The sequence below is a fragment of the Seriola lalandi genome, unplaced genomic scaffold (assembly GCF_002814215.2).
Source record: "Seriola lalandi dorsalis isolate HSWRI2012SDOR001 ecotype SW California unplaced genomic scaffold, Sedor1 jcf7180002054524, whole genome shotgun sequence".
Taxonomy (NCBI): domain Eukaryota; kingdom Metazoa; phylum Chordata; class Actinopteri; order Carangiformes; family Carangidae; genus Seriola; species Seriola lalandi.
This window is the reverse complement of record NW_019525077.1, coordinates 1,072,986-1,099,741: the sequence shown is the minus strand read 5'-3', so window position 1 is coordinate 1,099,741 and position 26,756 is coordinate 1,072,986. Positions and strand designations below refer to the sequence as shown.

Genomic DNA, 26,756 nt, shown 5'->3' with positions numbered 1-26,756 from the left:
TGATTTCATATTGATCTCCATCATCCATCATCGATGAGCAGTTTGCAGCTTCTCCACAGTAACAGCCTGATTCCCCCGGCAGAGATGCCATTGTTTCATCTATGTGAGCTTTTCCTGTAAACGAGCTCTAGCTCTGGTGATGCACCATGCTCTGGTCTTGTGTGGTTGTTTGCTAATGACAATAATCTTTGTGTGCAGTTTTCTACTTGCATGGGCAGGCTTTCATGCAGGGGGGGGGGGAGTGATCATTTGTGGGCTCTCGTTTACAGTTCAAATATCGTTTCCACTTGTTGGAACAAGGTGTGAAGATGTCGACATGTTTGAGTAGCACTGAAAAGTATTATTTATATATCAATTCTATTGAAATTCTGTTTGGCTCTGTTTTGTGTTGCTCTATAAATATTCAAATGAGAATACAAGGGGAAGGAAAGCCAAGCCTCTGCTAAAGAATAGGCCAGTTTGTGAACCATTTCCTAATTGTTAATGAGGGGCTCCAGGGTAGCTTGCCAAGGCTGGAGGGCCAATGGCGAAGGCCTGTTTGAACAGGGAAGGGGGGGCAGAGAGGGAGAAGGGGCTAGCTGTGGGGACACTGTCACTGAGGGGACCCCTAAACCCCATCTGCCCCCTCCTACCTGGTTCACAGAGTGCTGGAGCAGGCAGCTGAGAGCGGCTGTCACTTCCACCCAAGACTTTAATGAGGGTCTAGCTGCAGCTTTGGGACCCTGGTGAGCTTGTGTCGCTTGCCGACTGCAGTCTGTGTAGCAAACCCTGGGTCAGTTGATTTGGAGAGTACAAAGTGGTCACGAGATTCTAAAGATGTCTAACAACAACAATAACCAAGAGGAGAAGGAAGAAAAGGAAGAGGACACGGAGGAGAAAGGAGAGGAGGTCATGGTGAAAATCCCACCACCTCCACCTCCTCCTGAGGTCAACGCAAAGGGTCCAGCTGAGGAGGGGAAGCCGGTGCCCAAACCCTTGCCCAATGGGCACCATTGCCAGCCTATGAACCGCAGTATTTTTCCTCTCTCCACAGTCTCGCCAGCAGCTGAGAGGATCCGCTTCATCCTCGGGGAGGAGGATGACGGCCCAGCACCCCCACAGCTCTTCACTGAGCTGGATGAGCTGCTGTCGGTGGATGGACAGGAGATGGAGTGGAAGGAGACGGCCAGGTAAGGACCTCAGTCTCAGACTTGGGACTTCCTCTTCTATATGTGAACTTTTGTTTTCACAGTTGTAGTGATGTTTAGAAACCTTCTCCACTCCTTTAGATATTTTTAAACCGCCCAGACTGGGAAATAACTAAGCAAACATTTGTTAATTTCTCAGTCTAAACTCTGTTCTTCTAACTTTAGGGAATTTGGTGTGTGCATTGCATTTGGAGCAGCATGAAAAGCAAGCACACAGGGCTTCACAGGTTTCTCCTGTGTGGCCCACTAGTGGGATGGGATAGGACAGAGATGGGATGATTGTTTATGCATCATTAGCGTTGGATGAGTGAAGCTCTCTCATGGGGAAACTGGATCCCGGGGCTGCTGTTCGAGGCTCCAAATGAGTTGATTTTTTTTTATCCTAACCTCTGACCAATTGTACCGCAGAGAGAAGTCACATTTTAGTTCACTGTTGGTTGAATGATTTGCAGAGGAACGCTTCTGAAGAACTCTCCTGTCAGAGTCTCTATGTATATTACTGTGTATAAGTGCTTTTACTTTGAACCAAGTCTTGTTTTTTAAGATTTAGTCCTATTTTTTAATTTGTTTGTTTTAAATTAACCTCATATTAACAGCTCATGTATTGATCCATCTTCTGTCTCCTCACCTCCTCCACATGTAAAAACACTTGATATTGGATTGGTATAAGATTAACACAGATGAGCTTAAACTGAATCATTGTGTCATAATTCAAATGATGACACTATGGCTTGTCAGTTCTGCAGAAACCTCCCTATTGGGAGGCATCATTAGACCTTATTTTAACTTGGATTGGACCAAATGCATGTAAATCAAAATGCAAAATTGAATGAGAATGCATTATGGCATTTAACACTGTGGACTTTCCTCAGATCATGTCATATCAACCATCTGGAAAAAGAAGACTAAAAACTTTTTTATCTACCTGGGATTATTTTTAAGGTTAAACAAGCTTTAGGTTCATCATCATTCTCTCAATATACAACATTCAGTATTCAGGGGAAGAAAATGGTTTTTCAGTGCCACAGAATGATAGAAGTTCAGAAATAATTTTCCTTTCACGAGGCCAGATTTCACTCCAGTCAAGAGTTTAAACGTAAAAAGGCCTTTCCACAACTGAAGTACAATAAAACTGTACAAATAAGAAATCAATACAAGAGGATCAGCAGGGTTAACAAGGTTAAAAGAGAACTGCTGCTCCAAATCCTTCAAAAAGTGTCTGTTACTTATTTTTTCATTTAGCCAACACATTGCTTACAAAAGGTGAAATAAATCAATCTTGAATCCATAATGCCAAACTTATTATTCTGCAAATAACTGTGGAGATTAAGACACAGTGCAATGCTTCATCAAGTGCACTCAGGGGACTCAAAATGAATAAAAGATCTCACAAGTGCTGGGTAGTGCTGGCTGTACGCCAAGTGCAAGTTTGGCAGCCAAACTGGTCAAATAAAACCCGGCTATAGAAACAACTGCTCAGTACCAGTTCACTTTCTCATCCCTCGCAGGGAGGGGGCGTGGGGGGTGGGGAGTGATTAAATAAATACATGAAAAACATAGAACTGATGGTCAATATAAGACCTGATCATTTATTAGAAAGTAATGAATTCATACAGCCCGGTCATAAATCTTCATCAGACATTTTCCTATGCACCTGCCCACCAGATGTGCATCACACAGCACTTTATTTATTTGACCTTAACAACATACGTCATAAAATAAATGACAAAAAGCTGAAATATCATACTCACCACATTGCCATTGAGAATGTATAACTTGTTTCCCCCTGACAAAACATTTCCTATAGTTGTTTTCACAACCTTGTGAGAGCTAAGAGCCAAATTCTTTGAATTATCCCCCTCATGACTTCTTGTGAGGTTGTTGCACGTACGCCCCCATATAAAGGTAACGGGTCGGACTGCTATGAGATTTACAATGCAGCTCAAAAATGGCTAAAGTATATATGTATATGACACATACATTGTGCATTGTATGTGTATGCGCAGTTATATTTAGTTTGAAAGGTGTTGAGGTGTCTGGTAACGCTGGCATCAGTTCCATCTACCCTGATCTGTAATGATGTAGCTTCATGTCCTGCAGGGTCACCATGTGTAGGTTAGTTTGATGTGCTGATTGCACCTATATAAGTGCTTATCCAAGATTATGGTAAACCTGTTTCTGCATGTGCTGTCACTGTCTGGCTTCCTACTCTAATCCAGTCTTTTTTTTATTTCACCTTTTCACCCCTCCCAGGTGGATCAAGTTTGAGGAGAAGGTAGAGAAAGGTGGTGAAAGGTGGAGTAAACCCCACGTGGCCACGCTGTCCTTACACAGCCTGTTTGAACTGCGGACGTGCATAGAGAAAGGCACCATCATGCTGGACATGGAAGCTTCCACTCTGCCTCAGGTTGTTGGTAAGTTGGCCTCAGGTCACTAGGCAACAATATACATGGCATTACGTTCAGGTACAGCTTATTTGCTTTGGCTGTGTTTTGGTTGTGCTACCCAAATAATGTGCACGTTTTGGTACAATGCAGGAAGCACTTGGACAGTGTTTGCATTATTAGTCAATAGGTGTGATTTAGGTATGAAGCACATGACTTTGACAATGGAGACTGGAGTCGGCATCCTTGAAAAATCTTATCCTGGAACTTAGTGTGGAGCAGTGTAGAGGTTTAGTATTTCACTTCTATACTTTGAGAGAATGGTCAGAGCTCCAACACCCCTGGATCCTCCACAGTAATGCAACTTAATGGCTTTTTTTTTTTTGTTAGACCCTCCCTGCTTCTCATATCTTTCAACGTCTACAGCATCAGTTTTATAACATGGGCTTTTTGTTCTAGATCAGAAGTCTCCCCCAGAGCCTTAATGCAACTTCATACACTGACTGAATATAGTGACCCTTGAACCTCAGTCAAGTGTTTAGTCAACTTAAATGTACTTTACTTAACATATTTACCTTATCTCAACCGAGTGACTAAATATAACAATAATTCTTTAATTGCCAAGAGGAAATGTTTGACCATGAATGTTTGGCAGATGCATTCATTTGTCACTTGCTCATGTTATTGCTAAAGAACATAGTCCTACCCCCCAAACACATTAACTAATGTAAATTATACATCAGTGTAATTTGTAGGAGACAGAGTTGGACACAAAAGCAAGTGAAAGAATGAAGTTATTTTATTTAATGAGAGAAGCCTTTTTTTGCTGTCACACAATGACATTGATTGAGGCCAGCATCTTCCTGCCTGTGATACAAGATCCTGTCTGCCAGTTAGATTTGATCGCTCCTCCATGATGTCAAAGCAGCAGAGCTGGTCTGCAGTGTTGTGGGCAGGTTTATAGATTGATGCACATCACACGCAGGACTCAGAGGTTTTTCTTTCTTCCTCTCTTTCGTTTTTTTTTAGGAGTAGCAAAAGGCCAGAGCTGAGGTCCAGGCTGTAATGTACTTTATAGTGGAACAATGTTGGACACTAGTTTGTAAATGGCTCCACAAAAAGTTCCTAATTTGAGGACAGCAAGCCCTCCGCAGTTGCTTTGAGATGATCATGTCTCTCTGTCCTCCTATCTCATGCCACCACCCCAACGCTTTTGTCTGCATGAGGGAGCAGGAGGAAGAGTTACCACTTGGAGTGATTAATGTGAAGTAATTGACTGTGCTGCATGGGCTGCACAGGCTGAGCGGTAGCTGGGCCTCTTGCTTTGAGGCCAGCCGACTTGACTGATGGACCATTAACAGCACTACCCCTCCACAAGAAGAGAAACTCCCCGAGGCTGCTATCTGTCAGCATTCAGGCTCCTGACCCTCTTTTTAAAAATAGGCTAGACCTTTTGATTGAGCCATTTCATGATGCCATGAAAACTCTCATACAGGAGCATTACAGTCTGGGTGGCACTAATTGACTCCTTACAAGTATGAAGAGACTTTTTATGGTGACTTGGTTATTTACTTTGAGTGAAGCAGTTACAAAATTTAGGCTGTTGGATAAGATGCTGCATAGAGAGAAAAAGTAGACCCAAAGGAAAACAATTTGAAAGTAGAGCAGAGTTCACTTTGACAAATGTGGAAGTTGCGCAGAGTATTCTTTTAGTTGATTTATTTTATTTTTAAGCTTTTTTATTCATTTACTTTTACTAAAAAAGTAAAAGTTTTAAACATCTACTACTTGCAGTTTGTTCTGTTTGCTTTTCTCCATTTCATATCACTTTAATTTGATTAACTTTTTTAAAGGTCCATTATTTTACACTTTTGTGGTGTTTTATTTGAAGTGTTGATCCATAAGAAGATATAGTATCAAAAACCATCTCAATGTAGTTTTACATCTTCTCTCTCAGACTTTTTTGGGAGCTCTAGCAACAACAGGTCGGTGAGGGTGATGATTGTTTCGTTGTGACATCACAAAGTTACAGAAGTCCTGATGGCTTGTTTTAATCGTTGGTCAGACAAAATAGGTTAATGGAAAACATCAGTTTCATTATCATTATCATCAGTATCATTAGTTTTATAGACTTAACACTCACAGTAATTAATTTAATGAACAAAAATGAAAATAATTATTTATCATTGGATGCAATAATGTATTCTGTCATGTCTTAAATTAAATGTTATTCAACTCCATGTGAAAAGCTCACTTACTGAAATAATTCTTCTTCCTTGTCTCTCCTCTCTCTTCACCCTCAGAGCTGATCACTGACAACCAGATAGAGATTGGGCAGCTGAAGGCAGACCTGAAGGACAAAGTGATGTACACGTTGCTACGGAAACATCGCCACCAGACCAAGAAGTCCAACCTGCGCTCTCTGGCTGACATCGGCAAGACGGTCTCCAGTGCAAGTAGGCTGTTTTCCAACCAGGAAAACGGTAATACTGATGCCAGTTTGGTGCAGTCTTTTTTTTGTTATTGATTTTAAGAAAAAAAAATTACTTTATGATAAATTTGACTTCACATAGCTACAGTACTGAGTTTAATTTACATTTTTTGTTACCTCAATTTAGGAGATGAGGTGTATAGAGATTTTGAGGGTGCAATAAAGGACACACTACTGCCATTCTCTGCATGAACCCAATAATAATATGCACTAAAGTCATAAATAAGTACCAGTGTCTCCGTCAGAGATGCTGAAAAACATTTTTATTGGAGACCTTATCAGAAATGTGACATTTTAAGGTCTTCACATGAAAATCCTATTAATGCTACTAGAGTACCACTTCTTTCTCACTAAACCTGTCATTCAACTAGTGAAACTAAAGTTTCTTGATGTCTTTTGCTAATTCAAAACACAGATTTGGTGTTGCCACTCTAACAGCATTCTCAATGCACTCATTGTATGCTATTGTACTACTGTACTAACTGTTATGAAACTGATCAGAAGCAAAAATGATCAGCACCTGTAAGAGTAGGCGGAGCTTATTTCAAATTGACTTCCCGCTGTAAATTTCAACACATTGTACATGTATTTATGACACTGGAGAGAAAAGTCCAAGGCCATGGGAAAATCATAAAACTGACACAGTATTTTGATAACATATGAGTATCATTCACAGCTGTCAGAGTCTCTAAATTTGATTATCTATGTTCATATGATTCTCACCTCATTACATTTTTAATTTAATTTTGTTGAAATTTCTGAAAATTCATGTGTCATGTGTAGTGGAACATAACGCATGTTTTCATCACAGAAGGGATGGACTGTCACTTTGCTTCGCTGAAAATTACAAAAAGAACTTAATTCATTCAGAAAAAATGCACAAAACTAAACCAATAAAAATCAGTGCAATTGGCTTAATTGGACATTTTAAAAGGATTTTAGTCGCTGTATGAAGAGGAATTAATGTCCATCTGCTGTGTTGTGTATAAAAGTCTCACTGAAATCCACTCTGTAACAAAACCCTAACAAATGAACAACTAACGAATATTTGTCAGGACTAATGAGCTGCAAGTAAAAACCTTATTAATCAGAATATTTAATCAGCCTCTGAATCAGTGAGATTTAAAGTAGTCTCAGTCGTGAGCAAAGTGACGGCCTGAACACACTGATGTGTATTAGACAGTAACAGCATGTGTATGTGTAAGTGCTTTGATTGTAACACATTGAGTAACTGAATATTTCATTGTGTTGAAGATGTAATTAATCTGTTACCAGCCATGGGTCTTTGGAAAGTGAAGTTATTTATGACCTGCTATCAGATTTATGAATCCAGTTTATGACTCAATCAAAAGAAAAAAAACTCCTTGTGGTCATGATTCTGCTTTGTCACAGTTTTTAAATGGAAATTCAGCACATAAAAGCCGGAGCCTCTAATCAAGATCACAGTACTGAGATAAAGAGCTTCACTGATAATCATTAATTGATTCCAACTTCACAAGTACGTCTACTGATATATTAAAATTAAATTTGACCCAAGTTCTTCAGTCCAGCGACCCATGGCCTTATTTAAAGACACCACTCCTCTCACTCCACTGTTTCTCTGCACAGCTTCTTACACCACAAATCATGTTTTACAGATCTTTAACAGCCACTTGATTTTGTTCTCCTAACAAATCTCATGCTTCGGCTCTTTGGGCTTCTCTGTCAACCCTCTTTTTCCGCCCTTGCTCTGCTTCCCTGGACTGGGTGTGATAACCTGTTGCTGCTGCTGCTGCTACTAAAAGCTCGTAGTCCTCTCGAGAACTCTCTGACTTGCCTGTCGGGTCGCATTTCAATGGAGGACTTGCAGACCCAAAGGAGTACCAGCATGGACTGGCTTAGTAAGTTCACTGGACGGCGTCTCCGTTCACACTGCAGCCCACTGATGAGTTCTGAGTCACTGCCGTTTTATGAACAGACACAATGACCGAAGGCTTCAAAGACTTAGACATCTTTAAAAAAGAACGAGTAGTACTTTGTTTTTTCAGTTATATCACTGACTTCAATATGATAACGCTGATCCAGCCGATCAGATGATTGTAGCGCATATCTAATCCATGTGACCCGGAAAGAAATTGGAAAATGTGACTCTGCAACTTTCAGCTGCAGTTTGAACGTAGTCGTGACCAAAATATAGTGTAAACCTTGACCTCTCTTGTCATTCAGACCCCATTCAGACAGTAGATGTTTATGCTTTATTGAGTAGTGACATATTATATTGTTTTTATTTAAAGCAATTTTAATTTTTAAAGGAATACTTCCCAGCTATATTTCGCTAAAACTTGATCCTTTATATTTTCCTAAATTTAAGCTGTTTTTTTTTTACCCTGAGTTTTATCATTTTTACTGGCTGCATCATACTGACAAGCATGATATTACCCACAATGCTCAGGGGGGCAGATGTATGAAAAGCTGCAGTGGCATCAGAAATTGCACTCGTTGACGTTTGTCCTCCTCTGGAAACCGTCTGTTATCTGTGACTTAAGTCAGGTCACGTTCTGCTGTCACTCCTCTGATGATGGAGGCGAGAAGCTGAAACCAAAAGTCAGCAGAGCGTCCATCAGTCTGTTGTTTCACCTGCCTCACACCAGGAAAACACAGATGTTAAGATGAACAGATATTTTCAGAGTAAGGATGGATGCACACAATGAAAAAGCACCATAGTTGCATAGAATACTGTAAGCCTTGAGAAGGATGTTTACAGAATAATAATGATCCAATTCTCCTGCTAAATCCTGTTTCTCGTAGTCAGCTGTAAACTCTGGTGTGCTCCAGAATCTGTAATGTGCGTATGATAGTCAGTGGTGATTGTTTCTGTCTACGGTTTGCATGAGTATCACTGCTCTCTTTGTTATTCCTTTCGGCGCTGCATGGAAAAAGCAAACTATCTGGGCCACTGTCTTTTCTTGGGTCTCTGCCGTCCTCTTCCCCGCTCACTTCTTACATCCAGGTGAAGGTGAATCTGGTTTAACTGCTCAGGGTTGCTGTGTTTTAACAGATAGTCCCACCACAACTCACCGGAACCTGACCTCCAGCAGCCTGAACGACATTTCTGACAAACCGGAGAAAGATCAGGTGAGTCACCCTGGTGATTCCCTACAGGAAATCTGTTGTTGTTGTTGCTGCTGCACTTTGCTCCAGTGTTTCTTCACTGGTGTTTGTAGAAAACCTGTCAGTCAAACTCTTGTGGGCTACGCCGGCGACAGCCAGGGCCAGAGCCATTATGTTTTCAGGTTGTCCGTACAAGGATGAAATGAATAGACTTCGGCGGTCAAAGGTCAAAGGTCACAGTGACCTCACAAAACACGGTTTTAGCCTTGTGAATGCCATATCTTGGCAACCCCTCAAATGAATCCCTTCAAATTTGGCGCAAATGTTAATTTGGATGCAATGATAAACCGATTAGAATTTGATGGGTCAGAGGTCAAAGGTCACTGTGACCCCACAAAACACATTTTGGCCACAACTCATGAATTCGGCAAATTGTTTAACATACCGGGGGGAACACATGAATCAATGTTTTATCAGATTTATGTATGAAAAATCTTTAAAATGAAGAGTCCGATCAGATATGTATCAGCTAGATAAGTCAGTTATTGAGGTCGTGAGGTTATTTGGCACCGAAAATCTCCAGGTTTTAACTTGAGTTAAAATTAAGTTGCCTTGTACGTCATGGCTTGTTATTCTGAAACAGATTCTTGGTGCATTGAAACGGTCAGCTGCAGAAAAAGGGCAGTAACAGAGAAAAGAGTCAATCATTTATTTAACAGCCAACTAGAACTGACGTTTGTTACAAGCAAATGCCTTTCAAGCTTGACTAGACCACAATGACAGAATCACTGGCTGGCTCTGTCATCGCTAACTTGTTAGCCTGATGTAGCTTCATCCAATGTAGAGCTGGAGAAACCAGTCACGGCAGACTGAGGCTGCCGGTTCAGAGTAGAGACAGCAATGTCTAAAGTGCATTGTTCCACACGCTGTCGTCATCACGCAGCCTGCTGCAGCCAAGTCTGTTAAACTATATTCAAGTTGCTTATGTAATATGTCTGCTTAGCAGTTTATTGAAAGTCTGTGGATAAACTAAATAAACTTTTCCTTTCATGGTCAGCGTGGGGATTGTTGTAACAAGAAGCGTCAGCAGTGAGGTTGATGCTTAGGCCAAGAATCTGTGGTACAATGAATAACACAGAGAGAAAAAAAAAAAATCAATGATTAAGTCAGAGTGGAGAGTACACACCCAAACACACACCTGTACTCTTAAGTCCACTTCCACTACAACTTTCTGATACACTATGTCTTAGATTATCAGTCACAGAGATATCGGTGTTTATTATCAATTAATTTCCATCATTTGCAACATGCAGACTTCTCCTTTGCCCTCTGCAGTTTGAATGGCTCCCATTTATCACATCTTATCTACAGGCGAGTGGGTACCTAGAAGAATATCACAACACCGACTGCCTGCCTCGTTTAAATGACAAGTGCAGCCGGCGAAAGCTCCTACAATATTTTCCATTCCAGACTTGAGTGGGTCAGAAAGAAAATGTTTAATCTGTATAAATTCGATTTGAAGCCAAAGTCACAGGAATGTGTCGGGTCTGTGCTCTATTGATGACCTACTTGTTCATGTACCTTTTCCAGTCTGAGTGGATCATGACTTCAGAAAATTGAACCAACAGCAAAACAAATGAATTTATAGATCGTTACAGATCATTGTATTACCAAAATTGCTACAGATGACCATCAGTCTCTGTGTATTAGTGTTTTCCAGAATGGTTACATCATACAGTAAAATCCATTTGATTCTGACAGAGGAACAGTTAGGTTACCACAGTTCACAGCACATATTTGTTCATATGGTCTCATCTCAGTCCTGTGGGAGGAGGGAATTAGGTCAAACCGACCCACTAAGTCGTCCTGTGGGACAGATAGAGTAGGAAAGAGACAACTGGACAGGAAGCCGGTCTCCTAAACTGAAACTCTTCCACACCCACTCAGCCTGTTAATACCATTCAGAAGTTTCCTCTGTGGGCCAACACGCACTGATCGTTTTTCCTCACTGCCACTCATCTGATAACTTCGTGCTTAACGACAGAGATGAGCTGGAGACGAGAGCAAGGTAGATTCACATTCAAAGACCAGAGTAGGATTAGGTGCATAGAAGAATTATCATCATCCATTTAACCTTGGCTCATTATTGGACTGATGGACAATCATGTTGCATGGCTACTTCAAAGACAATGACCTGTTTCAGAGACCAGATCTGATCTTACAGATGGTGATTTTAACAAAGTCTGCAAAATCTCTTTTATGATGTTTTCTCTCCATACTGCAATGGTTAACTTTAGAGGGTAGATTCATCCAAATTACAAAAAAAGAGGGTGTAATAACACAGTTTGTTCCAACACTGCCTTTGACAGACAGAGGGTAAGTGATCTACAAATGTTGAGGCACCTGTGGGAATTGTTTGCATCAACTGTGGCAGTTTAAAGTTTATGTAAATGCACAGTTAATATTTTCCTGCTGATCTCTAGTGTAATCTAGCAATGCAGATAGTTTTGGGTTTATATGTCTGTGGTTTTATCACGTCACACCTTCTCAGAGTTCTCTGAGGTCTGATGAACCAACCAGGCCTCATCTAAAAGCTTTTAGACGAAGCAGCGTTAAGTTTTTATTGGTCCTAGCTGCTGTTTGAAAATCATTTTTTTGTCATATGGGCAATTAAAGTATCTTGTACTACAGTTTCCAGGTGTTCAAAATGAACATCTTCCCCAAAAACAAAAAAGCAAAGATACTTCATGTTAATTTTTGCCTGGTGCCAGATTGAAGTATACGTAGTTTACGAGGGCAGTGTGGTGTGGATTAGCAGTGATCGGACACAGGTCAGAGTGTGCAGTTACGCAGGTCTAACCTCTCAACTCAATCATTTACAGACAAACTCTTTGCCAAGAAGGCTCAACAGCCTCTGATTGGATGTGTTTGGATCTCACCAGTTTATGGGATTTCAGTCCTCAGAGGTTGACGACAGTGATCGCTCACGTGCATGATGATGAGTGGTAGACTGTTCAGTTAGCTTCTTTTTGATTTATAATTTTATCCTGTATTAAAATCTATGAATACATTTCAGAATGACGAAACTGCTCTGAGACTATATTTTTGAGACTATTTATGCAGTAGGCTATGTGTTGTTTGCTAACAGGCTCAGTCTGATTGGAGGAAATGCCAGTGTTGATAATCTAATCGTGATCTAATCCAATTTAAACCCTGGAGTAGCTTTAAAAGTCACATTTAACATCTGTATCTGTTCCTCTTGAAACTTATCAGACCATTTTCTGGACTGACAGTAACAACTGATTCTAAAGTTAAAACTGAGACTATTTTTTTATTATTATTATTTATCTTTTTAATCTGCTTTAATATAATTCATCATGAATTCAGGACAAACAGTTGCTGTAAAGTGTTGAATGTTTAAATACCATAAAGGTGTAAATTACAACAGTGTCATGTAATGGAGGATGAGAATATTGTGACTAAACTTAATGTATGGTTTGGGGTTAATTAATCAATCACTTCAAACTGAACTGAATCTATTATTATGTGTAGAGTGTACTTCAGCCTGACTGGTGTTAGACTTTGATGTGGGTGTCTTGTCACTGGCTTTGTCTTTTCCTGCTTGCTCTCCGCTGTTTTGAAGTTAATATATAACACATTACTTTTCCATGTTAATCTTATCTACATATTTATGATTCAATGTCTTTTGAAGTTTCATTTATTAATGATCTCAATCTGTCCCTAAACATGCCACTTTTTTATCATAGAGAACAAATATGATTGTGGCATTACATGTAATGTGACGGGTACTGGAGTGGAACCACAGAAAAGTCAAATGGACTTTGTTGCTGATCTGAAGGGCTTTTTATTGCCAGATGTAACATGATGTCAACTAGTCTACCAGTGATACTGGGGAGTGTAGTTTTCTCTGGGCACCATGCTCAGCTGCAGGTGTTCAGGAGTTTGAATTTAATTTTAAAAAGGAGCTATTTGTAAGTTTTGCTACTGCTACACTAGCTAACATTAGCATTAACAGCTGTTTACTTACCAGTCTAGAAGAAATATTGTGAGTTCAGCATCAAACTTCTTTCCTTTACTCACCTAGAGCTGTCTCCAATAGTGGAGCGCAACACAATCACATCTTATTTTCTTTTCAAGTTAGCGAGCTACAAGCTAACCCCGGCCTGTCTCGTCACTTTCCGATACCTAGTCACTGTAGTCTCCAGTCTGCTCAGAGGGCGTATTATAACCTCTTGTCTTGTAAACACAACGATGGCTTAAGCTCTTGAAAAATAGCTAAGAAAATGCCGTAAACCCACTATTGTGCTACTGCAGAAAATAGGTTCACCCTCATTGGCTCGCAGGTTTGAGGTTTTGTTTATGCAGATCAGTTAATTAATTTTGTAGCTCATTTGGGCACAAAATTTCTCATGCCTTTCCATCTTCTCAGTCAAATTCTTATTGTAAACCGAAGTAAAAATTTTGCAGGTTAGCAGTTTTTAATCCTCAATTATGTGAAGCACAAATGGCGTATAAAATAACTTCCTTCATTAACTACATATTCCAACATGAGACTAAGCTTACAAAACATTTACACACAGAGAAATCCTTGGATAACTGCATCTTCAGGATGCCTCATGAGCTCTATTAAAGATGATTTCCTATGTGATGGATTACATCAAGTACAGACACTGTTTGACTGTAAGAACACTCAGAAATATAAAAAGAAAAAAAAGAAATCAAACAATTTCCAGTTTAGTGTAAAAACACTGGGATGTGCCCTTTAATTCTGATCTCTGTGGTTTGAAGGTAAATGTTGAACCCTGGAGCTCAGCAGGTACCTGACCTCCATCTTCATACATCTGACCATCGCCATGACAGAAAGAAATACAGACCTCATGTTACTGCTGGTTCATTATTTAGATCTGATGGGAGCCTCCTGGTTTGGTATTTAAGCTGAAAGGGATTGTCCTGTTTTGATACAGGTTGTTTAATTTAGTGTGCACTGTAGTGGACAGCTTGCTGGTGTGAACTTAACATTTAATGTCAACTCCTCTTTTCTCTCTTTTGTACTTTTAGCTGAGGAACAAGTTCATGAAGAAGTTGCCGAGAGACGCAGAGGCCTCCAATGTGCTGGTGGGGGAGGTGGACTTCCTGGACGCGCCATTTGTGGCGTTTGTGCGTCTGCAGCAAGCTGTGATGCTGGGAGCTCTGACGGAGGTTCCTGTTCCCACAAGGTGCCTGAGATTCATGAAATTCATAGCTTAAGTTTAATCGTAGGAAGTTGCATCAGTGCAGAATTTGAGTTGTTGAGGTGCAACTCAGGCTGTCTTACACGTACATTTTATGGTTTTATAACACTGACAGAAATCTGCAAAGAACACTTAATATTATAGAAAGAAACTCAGAAAAATATGCAAGGAGTGGACACAATTAAATCACTTATCAGCAACACCTTAAATTATAAAGAACTGAAATTTTCCAGTGTTGTTAAATCAAACTCTGACACTTAAACAACTGAATATTATGAGCTTCGCAAATGCAAAATCTTTTGTAGAGCTACTATAAAAGATTGGATTAGTTTGTAATGTTTGTATTTTTTCATTGTGTCTATGTAGGAGCAGCACTGAACTGGTTTCTAAAGTGTTCTTGTTGTAACCAAGGAGCCATAGAGAAATTCTTGGAGGAAACTTTTCAAGCTGTTCTGATTAACTAGTAAATGTTGTATTAAACAAAGTCCTTTTAGAAATTCCTGGGCTGTGGTGACGTATCTAATGCATCACCGTTATGGCTATACTCACTGTAAATAACACCCTGTAAGGTTTTATTGTTGTCATAAAGCTTGTAGAAGTAGTTGTAATCTATTTGAATGGCTTTCATGCTCCATATATGCTGCAGTCAAAACATTCTCACATGTCTGTTGTGAATTCACCTACAGCTTAGAAAGATGTAACTTATACAATACTATTTATGAAGCTGAAGATACTGAGAGATTTTTTTTTGGTTAACAATAAATCATTATATTTTGGTATAAAAACAAACAAGAAACTATGTACAGAGACTCAGTAATTCTACAAACCACACTAAAACAGATGTAATAAAAAATGTGCTACCTCAAAGAAACCACAATGCATTTGATACAAAACAGTTGATGTTCATCTTTAGAGATAATTTCAGTGTTTTAGTGCAAATGTTAATTTAAAGGCAGGTCCCACTTAAGAAGAAAGAAACAAAGGCAGATAATAGACTGGATAATAATCCCCACTATACAAATCTGTGCGTGCATATTAGCTTGTTATCTGTGGCATATATATATATATATATATATATATATATTTTTTTTTTTAATATAAATTTGTTTTTCTTTCGCAGGTTTTTATTCATCTTGCTCGGACCCAAAGGCAAAGCCAAGTCGTACCATGAGATTGGCAGAGCGATCGCCACGCTGATGTCAGATGAGGTTAGACTGGCATTAATGTACAAAACCTGAGTTTTATTTTACTGGTGACTCATCACTTTTACTGGCAACATTTATCTCAGTTTACATAGTGATATCTGTGGAATATCTGAAAAGATGTGTCAAAGCTATGATAAATGATCAGGAATGCTTTCATGTTTTTTATATGTATCAATATATTTAGTCCTTAGATTAAAAGAGGATTGTGTATTTTAAATGTTTTGGCCAAAAAAATGTTGCTTGGAATAAAAAGAGGTGATCAGTCTCTCGTGAAAACAATTTAAAGTTGGAGTTTATTCAGACACAGACCGCAGGCTATTCATGAACTCTTAAACCCCAGAGCTGTGCAGTATATGAAGTGATGCTGAACTGCTTCATTGGTGCCTTTATACCTGAATATTGTGCTGTGTATGTGTATGTGTGTGTGTGTGTGTGTGTGTGTGTATGATCTCACTTTCTGTCCCTCAGATCTGATATTCCACTTTGCTGCCTGGTGGCACTGCATGCTTGAACAGGTCTCTTTCACACTTGAATGCCTCGTCCCCTCTCTTGTCTGTTCAGGTCTTCCATGACATTGCGTATAAGGCCAAGGACAGACAAGACCTGCTGGCCGGTATCGACGAGTTCCTGGATGAGGTGATTGTGCTTCCTCCTGGAGAGTGGGACCCCACCATCAGGATAGAGCCTCCAAAATCCCTCCCCTCCTCTGACAAAAGGTCTGTCTGTTCCACCAAGAAAACAAAGAAAGCCTCGATAAGAGACATTTAAATGTTGTCAGTAGTACTTAAACTTTCTACTGTATATTCCACGTCAGATCGTTTTAAAAACATTTCCGAGGGTTATAAAAAGTCAGAGTGCCAAAAGGTGACTCCTGCTCTGCTTATCTACCTCTTCATGAGTGGAGATTTCCTTGTTGTGATCTTATCTGAAACTACAAGTGTTGACTGATTCAACAAGGACCTCAGGCTGTATATTTAGTCTGACATAGTCTGTCATTTATTAAACTCATTTACACACACACACACACACACACAGGCAACCCTGCGTGAAGACATGCAGTTGCTGACACAACACATATACTGAATGTGAGTGGCAGCTTTAATGCAACTGCAGAAAGAGTGTCAGGAGGATTTTACTTTGGAAACACAAGTAATCAGTGCAAGAGTTCGTTCAAGAAAAACTTTGTGGCTAAAAAAAAAAAGTGCAAGACTGTCTTGCATTAAACATGTAAGACTCTGCAGATCCGTGCCCTGTTGTGAATGCTGTGTGAGCAGTAACCACGTTAGGTTAAGGAAGAGCAGTAGTTGCAAAATCACTGAAGTGCATCCAGGTGTACAGCACAGTGTTCAATTATGAACGAGCAGCAGTTGGTTTTATTTAAAGCTGCAGTTCAACTCGGGACTGTCTCAGCTGTTAATGTGAGCATTCATCAATCAGGCTATTTAACCACGTAACTCATAACAATGTTGTCTGATTGACACCATGAGACAACGTGCTTCGTTTTCACGGCAGCTTAAATGCTAAAAAAAAAAAAAAAAAAAACCTGCAGGCAGCGTCAACATCAGAAGGTATTAGAGGTGTTGAAAGAATCTCTCACCTGATTCAGAAGTGAAGTGTTTGTTGGTCTGAACAAAGCTGTGTTTGGTATTTTAGGAAAAACATGTACGCAGGAGGAGACTCTCAGATGAACGGAGACATGCCTCATGATGGAGGTCACGGAGGAGGGGGACACGCTATAGGGGAAGAGCTGAAGAAGACGGGGAGGTATGAAATCATCAACAAAACATTTCTGAATAGATTTTATATTAGAATGAATCGCTCCTATATTCATTTGCCTTGCAACATAAAACTGACTGACCTGTTGTCTCTGGGTTTTCAGGTTTTGTGGGGGTCTACTACTTGACATCAAAAGAAAAGCGCCTTTCTTCATCAGTGACTTCACCGATGCATTTCACATTCAGGCCCTGTCGGCCATTTTGTTTATTTACCTGGGAACTGTGACAAACGCCATCACCTTCGGAGGTCTGCTGGGCGACGCTACAGAAAACATGCAGGTCAGACTGAAGATTTGAACCTTTATCAGTTCGTTACAGTGTGAAACTATTAAAGCTCGGAATAATCCCCTGAATGTTTCCACCCATGTGTTCAGGGCGTGTTGGAGAGTTTTCTGGGCACGGCGATCGCTGGCGGGGTCTTCTGTCTGCTGGCTGGTCAGCCTCTCACCATCCTCAGCAGCACCGGTCCCGTTCTGGTGTTTGAACGGCTGCTCTTCAACTTCAGCAGGTTCATTCTCTGTTTTTCTCATTTGGTCAGCAGTTCGGTTACTAATCATAGATCATTTAGTTCTTAAAAAGCAGCGTATCATATGAAACTTTGGTCGGAAACACTCGTATGTAAGTCTGAACGTGCTTGTTTTGAACTTTCTCAAAATTTGCACCATATGAAGTGATTATTTTTATAAGTTATGCTTCCTAAAACTGAGATTATGAGATGAAAGAGATTTAAAAAAGAAAAAAAGAAGTTATGTTTCAACAATAAATAGATTTAAGGAGGAAAAAAATGTCAATGATGTAAAATAAAATCAAGGAAATATAATGAGAATAAAAAAAGATTTCATCTACGATTTTTGAATATTTATTATGGTTGTCCTTTTTTTTTTGGCCTCCCACCAATACAGAGACAATCACTTCGACTACCTGGAGTTCCGGCTGTGGATCGGTCTGTGGTCGGCGTTCTTCTGTCTGGCGCTCGTGGCCACTGACGCCAGCTTCCTGGTTCAGTACTTCACCCGGTTCACAGAGGAGGGCTTCTCCTGCCTCATCAGCTTCATCTTCATCTATGATGCCTTCAAGAAGATGCTGAAGCTCGCTCACCACTACCCCATCAACACTGAATTTAAGATGGACTACGTCACGCAGTACGACTGCCTCTGTATGGCCCCTGCTGTTCTAGGTGAGGTGGAGTTTAAGAGTGAGGCGTTTAGCCGACACTGTCATCCACATACTGAATGAGCTGAGCATGTTTCACCCACGGATGCCGATGAGACAAATCACTGTCACTGTTCATGAGCTGCTCTCTCTAAAAACTATCCCGGTTTACAACAGACTGTATTTGCCTCTAATTTAATTTCATGTTTAAACATGGCAGTTTAATGTGATCAGAGGGGTTAAAGGGAGGGTTGTTATGAAGTTTGTGATGATGTCATTGTTGAGTATGTAGTTCTAAGGGTGGCACAATCATGGTTGGTTGTAGGGAGTGATTGCAGCTTCATGGGGTCTTGTTTTGGCATAAAGGGGCAGATATTTGAGACGTGAAAAAGAGCTGTTGAGCTCTTTATTGTCTTCTCTGATGGAGGATGGGGCAGCCCTCAGTTTATGGTAATCCCCTACTGCTTTGAAAAATCTCACTCTCTGACACACACAGAAATGTGCAGAGCATATCGGGGAGGCAGCCGTTTACATGTGATGAGCGAGCAGCTGCCATATCATCGCAGTAGAGTTGTGTAACACAAGCAGCAAGTCAAGGAAGCTCTGGCTGTTTGGTCCTGGGGAGAGAGTGTCGGTCTGTCGGTCACACGCTTTAATTAATATATTAATGGAACTTAGAAAAGTGAAAGTCTGACAGTCTGAGTGTGAGATGCCCTGAATAGTCACTTTACAACTTTTCTTTTACTAGGATTTGAAAACAACCAATCAGCAGTGTTATAGCTGTAAGGCGTTATAGGATGGGTTTATAAGTTTTGTCTAGAGAGAGTCGTGCTGCTTGTCAACATGTTGACATCCTCCCCATGACCACACCCATCTGTATACATGCGAAGTGCACACATGTAAGTATGTGTTTAAAAACTTGTACTGAGGTTGTGCTTCCCTGTGTGTGTGCAGAGAACAGTACAGACATCGTCGGTGATCCTTTAGAAGGTACTGCAGTCTGGTATTGGAACAACACTGACCTGGTAAGTTTCCTGTTTCACTGCTGCACGCAAAATCCTTCTTATTGATAGTTGCTGTGATTCACCGTCTGTGCTACTGGTTACTGTCTCAGTAACATCTGTAACACAGTATACTGCAGTGAACTGTATATGTTTCCCCAGTTTACTTGAGTTATTGGGTCACAAATCTCACGACAAACACAAATGGCGAGATAAAGAGTGAAAAAGACGTTTGTGTTTGTAAGTTCAACAATGTCACAAGGAAAAGTGGATAGTGTGATAAGATAAGATACTTCTTTCCAATTGGAGGTTACTGTGACACTGTAAGTTGGCTTGTCTTTATCTCTTTAAACCAAAACAATGAAAGTCGAGACAGTTATCAGTCAGCAGCTCTGGCGCAGGAGTTCTTCAATTACAGCCCTCTGTTTGATCCGTTACAGCTTTGGTTGCTCACGATGCTGTTTGTTTCCTCTGTGCAGCCAATGAACGCCACATGGTCGTCCCTCACCAAGACGGAGTGCTTGAAGTACAAAGGGGAGCTGGTGGGGAAAGCCTGCGACTCCGTTCCCGACATCGCCCTCATGTCCTTCATCCTGTTCTTTGGCACTTACACCTGCTCCATGTGTCTGAAGAAGTTCAAGACCAGCCCGTTCTTCCCCACCACTGTGAGTCGCTCGCTGCGACACGGAACATGCTGAGATGATTTAACCCAGCAAGTCACCTGGAAAGAAAATAAATTAGGTTTTCCAAATGTTTCCCACCTGTTAATGGGACAGCAGATTACAGAGTGTCTGTGTTTCCTTTCGCCCAGGTGAGGAAACTCATCAGTGACTTTGCCATCATCCTGGCCATCCTCATCTTCTGTGGAGTCGACATGCTCGTCGGAGTCGATACTCCTAAACTCATTGTGCCAACTGAATTCAAGGTGAGTCCCTCCCTGTCCCAGAAAACCTGACTCCAATAAACTCACCACCTTGCATTTAAAATTATTTGCTATGATGATTTAAATTTGTAAAGCAAGTTTTAAGACACTACAGTTTCCAGACCAAAGTGAAATGAACTAAAACCTGAGGCAGTAGCTTCGGTCGTCAGAGGAATGGCAATTAAATGTAGATCCTCCGTGGTGAAATATAATGTAATGTAAATGTTTATGAAAGAAAATACTGTGTGTCCTGTGTACCTCATAGCCAACAAGTCCTAACCGGGGCTGGTTTGTGCCCCCGTTCGGAGGAAACCCCTGGTGGGTTTACCTGGCGTCGGCTCTTCCCGCCCTGCTGGTCACCATACTGGTCTTCATGGACCAGCAGATCACTGCTGTGATCGTCAACAGGAAGGAGCACAAGCTGAAGGTAAAGAAGAAACCTCACTGTAATAAATGTATGTCAGCTAAATGTCATTGCTGTTATTTATGTTGAGTGTTTGTACCAGACACGGGAGGATGTGCTTTATAACCAAAAATCAGAGTGAGGCTTCCTCCTCCTTTCTGTCTCTCTGACCTGATTTATGTGAAGTCAGGACTGTCGTGCATTTCTCCCATCAAACTGCAATCTGTACAGGACACTGGCTACCTTCACACTGTAGCTAAATATGGCTGTCATTCTTCTCATGGGAGTGAGAGATGTTTCATGGGAGTGACTGAACACAGTTTAGTTCAAAAAAGCAGCCACTTGAAATGTTCACAGTCGCTGCTGAAGTTGAGCAATGATTTCTTTGATTTAAGCGATTTAAACGTTTCACTGAACTGAACTGAACAGAAGTGAATTGCTCTTCTGCTGCAGCGTTAATCATCATATGAGTTAGAATAAAGAGTCAGTCAGAGTCGCACCGTATCTCCACAGAAGGAGCAAAACGTGTAATAATACGCTTCAGGCTGCGTTTACAGGCGTATACCAGGAGTAAAACACGACTTGTTATGTTCCAAGCTGGACTCATTTTAAATCAGTAGCGAATGTGTTCAGTCAGATGCGACGAGACAGACGACCGAAAAACTTTCTGTGTGGACACGGTGTCAGAGAGCAGTGTTTTACGTGTTTGTTTGTAAAGCTGCAGGAGGCTCACACTGTTCTGCTTGAGTCTGTGTTTCCCTGAATCTCTACAGAGGAGGAGGAGAGTAAAGTTAGCACAGCACAGCGAGACACATTAACAACATCTATGGAAAATATTAACCTTTAATGTTGTTTTGGTGGAGTGGGAATGTCTGATGTGATGCTGGTTGTATTGATTAGTGCTGCAGGTAAACATGGAGGAAGTGTTGAGTGTGAACTAATGGGAGCAGGGAAATTAAAAAGAGAGGCTTGTCTCTGATATAAGTCTGGTTGTCTTTATTTTAGGATTTAGATTGTCTGATCAAACCATATGAATTTATTTACTGGGATTTAACTGCTCCTCTCTCTCTTAGTCTCTCTCTCTCTGTCTCTCTGTCTCTCTCTCTCTCTCTCTCTCTCTCTCTCTCTCTCTCTCTCTCTCTCTCTCTCTCTCTCTCTCTCTACAAACGTGACCTTTTCTTGACCTTTTGTGTTTGTTTTCTGTACCAGAAAGGGGCAGGTTACCATCTGGATCTGTTCTGGGTGGCTGTTCTGCTGGTGATCTGCTCCTTCATGGGTCTGCCGTGGTATGTGGCCGCCACCGTCATCTCCATCGCTCACATCGACAGTCTGAAGATGGAAACGGAAACGTCGGCTCCTGGAGAGCAGCCAAAGTTCCTGGGTGTGAGGTAAGACCGGTGCAATACCTAAAGTAGAGATAATAGATAATGTTTTCAAATTTCCACCTGCATCTGGATCCACGAAATACACACATGGTGTTAAATATTGAACCGTAGGAGAGTCAGATTCATAGTGAATTAAATGTATCCTGCTGCTTCCCATCTGGAGGAGCGATGTCAGCTGTTGGAGAGGTTGTGTGAACCTGTTGTTGAAGTTCATGGCACTTATAAAACACCATTCAGAAGTTCTTCTTCGGCTCACTGTCTTGACTGTCAGTAGTTAGTCGCTCAAACAAACACATGAACACACACCCTGGAGCCAAAACATAAAACTCTCCTGTTAAAGGGAAAGAGCTAAACTGTGATAATCTGATTGGGTTTGTGAGTCAACACATTTACTCAGTAGATTAGTGGCTGGCTCTTCAACCTGACGGGTCAAACGCTGTTCATTAATGTCATGTTAACTTCACCTCCTTTACATGACAGAAATATTACTCTTCTCTCTCCGATTAACAAAGTGTGTAATTGTCAATATGAAAATGTTCTGTTTTCATACATGTCATTAGAAGATGGGAGAGACACTTCTCTTCCTGTCTTTAGAGGTTTTTTGTTGTTGTTTGGTGACGTCCTCCCGAGCCTCCTGATGCGTCAGCTGTAAGCTGAACTAACAAAGACACTGAAACACCTATACCAACTTTACACTTCCTAGAAATGCTGGCTCTTGTTTGGACAAACTGAATGACAAACACCATTATTCACCATTTATTTTCTGTGACTTAATTGTTGAAGGTAAAAGAGTCAAAATGTCCAGATCGTGAAATTACATCAGGCAGACGTGCAAAGTTTTGTTCCTGTGATCATCGTCTTTTTTCTCTGCTTGTGTTTTGCAGAGAGCAGAGGGTCACTGGTGTGTTTGTGTTCATCCTGACAGGACTGTCTGTTTTTATGTCTCCTATTCTAAAGGTAATCGTCTTCTTGTCTTATTATGTATCGTTAGTAACTTTGTTATACAATGTACATATGCTATTTAATTGTATGTATTTGTTAAGGTGTGCTCTCTGGCACAAATTTAGATTAGCATGACAGTTGTGCATCGTATCTGCTATAAATTCTCTCTCTGTTTTAGTGACAGCCGCATATTTGAGAGAACACATACCAGTGTCTTTGGACTGTGGCATGTGTTAATAAGTTTACACTTCTGTGCTTTTCTCTGCTGTTTCCCCCAGTTCATCCCCATGCCTGTGTTGTATGGAGTCTTCCTGTACATGGGAGTTGCGTCTCTAAATGGAGTGCAGGTAAATACGTCTTTTCACCACTGTAATATTACAAGATTAAGTTGCTGTGTGAAGTGAACAAAATAAATCCGAAAACGAAACAGGATGGTGTTGCATTTATTGATGTTGATGTGTTGAGTCTTACCTCTGAGATTTGAACCTTCTTTATCAAAGAAAAGTGTTGATGAAACAAGTCAAACCAGCGTCTAGCTCGTAACTCTGACGTGTATATGATGTATATCTCTACCTCTGTGTATCTGCAGTTTATGGATCGTCTCAAGCTGCTTCTGATGCCAGCGAAACACCAGCCGGACCTGGTTTACCTGCGACACGTTCCCCTCAGGAAGGTCCACCTCTTCACCTTCATCCAGATCCTTTGCCTGGCTCTGCTCTGGATCCTCAAGTCCACTGTGGCTGCCATCATATTCCCTGTCATGGTGAGGGACATTAACATCAACATTTAACCAATGAGGATTTTTGACTGTTATTTTTGTTCAGTCAGCACTCGGTATCTACTGAGGCTGCATCTGATTATTGATTATTCCATCATTTGATTATGGGACTGACCAGCTGCCAGGTCTGTGCAGTGGCAAGAAACATTTGTGATGTTTTTCCAGAATCTGGAAAATGTCTCATGGATTAAAGTCTCTGTCAACAGAGAAGGAAGCATTAGAGCAGTGTTACTCTACAACATAAACAGGTTGAGACAACTGTCAAAAAAGTATAAATAATAGATCCAGTTCAGATGCACATCACATTCTTACATCCTGAATAAAGTACAAGCAACATTTTTTGACAGAGCGGTAATGTCCCAAAGATTTGAGTTTCACACTGATCCAGGAGAAATAAAGGAGAAGCTGTTCTAACTCTGGAAACCAGCGTCTGCATTTCACTGAATTTAAAATGAAGATCAGACTGACCGACCTCTCGTTCTTCTGCCTTCAGATCCTCGCTCTCGTCGCCGTCAGAAAAGCGATGGACTACATGTTCTCCCAGCATGACCTCAGCTTTCTGGACGACATCATCCCAGAGAAGGACAAGAAGAAGAAAGAGGACGAGAAGAAGAAGAAGAAAAAACGGGGCAGCATAGACAGCGACGCTGAAGACGTAAGTGTTTTCATCCCCCCCTGTGACAATTCACCCCAATGTGTCTTCCTCAAGTCACAGAAACAAGCAAACACCTCATTTTCCCAAGTCTGTCAACCTCATCAGCAACCTCCAGCCCCGTCCCCAACCCCCAGTTTCCTTCCTGGGCAGCAGCATGAACCATTTGAGAGTTTATCCGCTGGCTAACCAATATCCAGGTCTCCGAATGTCCCTTTCTTTCATTTTCTTTTCATTTTTGGATCAGGTCTTTTTTTTATTGACTTGAGGGCATTCTGTCTGAGGAGGTTTTCTTTAAACGTAGTCCTCGAAAAGTCTTAAAAAGCAGTCGGCACCATCAGACCTGCAGACGGTCACTGTCGCTGCTGTTACAGTGGCTCCAATATACATAAATGAATGAATCGTTTTTAATTGGTACATTCATCCATCAAAATTTTTGCTACTTATCTAGATCCAGATCACAACACTTAATTAATTAAATCATGTATTATTTATTGCTGGGAAGTGAAGAAAAAACAATAAAAATTTGATATAACCAATAATTCTAGTCCATACTGTCCCTACTATCGTACTTTGGTCAGACTGTAACAAGCATTACATTTACACTGACCCTTTTAATGCAACATAGAAAAATTAAATTAAACTTGGTGAAACCTTTAAAACCCTATAATCTAGATCCATAACTTTGGACTCAAGACGACCTCCATGTGGGAGCGACAGGTTTCTGAAGTGGTTTAGATGATGATGATGATGATGAGACTCATCTCTCTCAGTTATAAATGACATCAGTTGCCGGGCCAAATTTCAATGGATAATTTAGCAAAAACACCTGAAGAAGAGCTGGTGTGTTTTCTTAGTTTTAAGTTTCAGGACAGAGCTCCCAGTGTGTGATGCTTCTGGTCAGTTACATACTGTATATCCTGCCCAGTCTGGTTGAAGTGAGCCAGTCCCTGCTGAAGCTTCACATCAACACAAACTGAAGTACGAATGCTCCTGAAAGAAGCATTATCAGATATCATGTTTTCCAACTCAGTCTAAGTTCACTCTCGCTTCACCAGAAATCTCTTCAATGTTATGTGACATTATCTCATTTACCTCTGGGAACCAGCAGAAGTGTAAGATGGTCCCAGGGTTTCAGGATGCATCACCACAAGCTGTTATGTAATCAGCAGTTTGTTACTTTTCAGTGAATGTTCCCTTAACAGAAAGGGCTAGGGAGTGTGTGTGTGTGTGCGTGTGCGTGTGTGTGTGTGTGGTCCAGTCTCAGATGTGTTTTTCCTCTCTCCAACAGTCTGACTATCCTTACAATGAGAATGTTCCCAGCATTAAAATCCCCATGGACATGATGGAGCAGGAGCCCTTCTTAGGTGATAAGGCCTGTGACAGTGAGTAGACTCAAACCCCCTGCAGAGCTGGAGGAGAAACTCCTCTTCGTCCTGCCTGACTCCTGCTCTGCTTCCTCACCCAGTCTCTCTGATGACGTCTCCTGTCACTAAAGAGTCGACACTGTTGTTGCATGTTTCTCTCACACTCCTTTCTTGGTTTTAACTGCATGATACTAACATGTTTTTTTCTCCTGTTTGCTTCTCTCTCTGAATCCTTCATGTTATTTTCCAAAACCTGCACGAAAGTAACTTTTTTTTTCCTCCACTAATTTTTGCTTTTCTCTTCATGCCACTTCAATGATTTCTTCTGAATCTATTTTCTCTTCAGTTCATGATTTGAATTAATTTCACCTGTTTTTGTTGTGATTTCATGCTTTTTCAAGGGTTTTGGTCGATTTGCACCTTGTTGAGAACAAAGGTTGTAACTCTCTGAGGTCTAAGGATATTTTCTACATTATTTCTTCCGGTATTTGCTTATAAATTAATACCCAAATGTTTTATATCGAAATTTTCAGAACAATCTCAGCTCTTTCTGTGAGGCCCCTCTTTGCACTGTGCAAACAAACCTTTACTGATGTGGCTGAATTGTTTTGGTGCTTGAAATGGGTTTACCAAAGGTTCATAAAAACAGTGATAAATGCATAATAAATGTTTAAAATTAAAAGTGTTGTCACTCTACTTTAACTAAATTTTAGAGGCCTGCTTGGAGGCCTTCTAGCTCCGCCTATCAGCATGTACAATCTCGCAAGAAT

General features: G+C 40.8%; 1 protein-coding gene and 1 long non-coding RNA gene across 7 annotated transcripts in view; one reads left to right on the top strand and one right to left on the bottom strand.

Moving 5' to 3' along the window:
• Positions 1-26,756, top strand: part of slc4a4a (solute carrier family 4 member 4a) — a 53,982-nt gene that overhangs the window by 21,402 nt on the left and 5,824 nt on the right. For 2 of the 6 annotated variants that reach the window (XM_023414407.2, XM_087176071.1), the window contains 21 exons: positions 1,034-1,169; positions 3,441-3,601; positions 5,875-6,054; positions 9,100-9,176; positions 14,232-14,389; positions 15,525-15,612; positions 16,171-16,325; positions 17,263-17,373; positions 17,489-17,663; positions 17,759-17,892; positions 18,287-18,561; positions 19,491-19,561; positions 20,017-20,202; positions 20,349-20,462; positions 20,725-20,886; positions 22,072-22,250; positions 23,132-23,204; positions 23,468-23,536; positions 23,779-23,952; positions 24,461-24,622; positions 25,911-26,004. In XM_023414407.2, coding sequence (XP_023270175.1) covers positions 1,034-1,169; positions 3,441-3,601; positions 5,875-6,054; positions 9,100-9,176; positions 14,232-14,389; positions 15,525-15,612; positions 16,171-16,325; positions 17,263-17,373; positions 17,489-17,663; positions 17,759-17,892; positions 18,287-18,561; positions 19,491-19,561; positions 20,017-20,202; positions 20,349-20,462; positions 20,725-20,886; positions 22,072-22,250; positions 23,132-23,204; positions 23,468-23,536; positions 23,779-23,952; positions 24,461-24,622; positions 25,911-26,004 — 2,934 coding nt within the window. Of the gene's footprint in view, positions 1-1,033; positions 1,170-3,440; positions 3,602-5,874; positions 6,055-7,846; positions 7,943-9,099; positions 9,177-14,231; positions 14,390-15,524; positions 15,613-16,170; positions 16,326-17,262; positions 17,374-17,488; positions 17,664-17,758; positions 17,893-18,286; positions 18,562-19,490; positions 19,562-20,016; positions 20,203-20,348; positions 20,463-20,724; positions 20,887-22,071; positions 22,251-23,131; positions 23,205-23,467; positions 23,537-23,778; positions 23,953-24,460; positions 24,623-25,910; positions 26,005-26,756 lie in introns of all 6 variants that reach the window. The other 4 variants (XM_087176073.1, XM_023414403.2, XM_023414408.2 and 1 more) reach the window with 4 other exon arrangements.
• Positions 18,221-24,476, bottom strand: LOC147818688 (uncharacterized). The gene is made up of 4 exons (XR_015437742.1): positions 24,436-24,476; positions 22,087-24,163; positions 20,718-20,880; positions 18,221-20,258 (listed from the first exon to the last, which is right to left on the bottom strand). It is a non-coding gene; the product is annotated as an uncharacterized LOC147818688 (long non-coding RNA).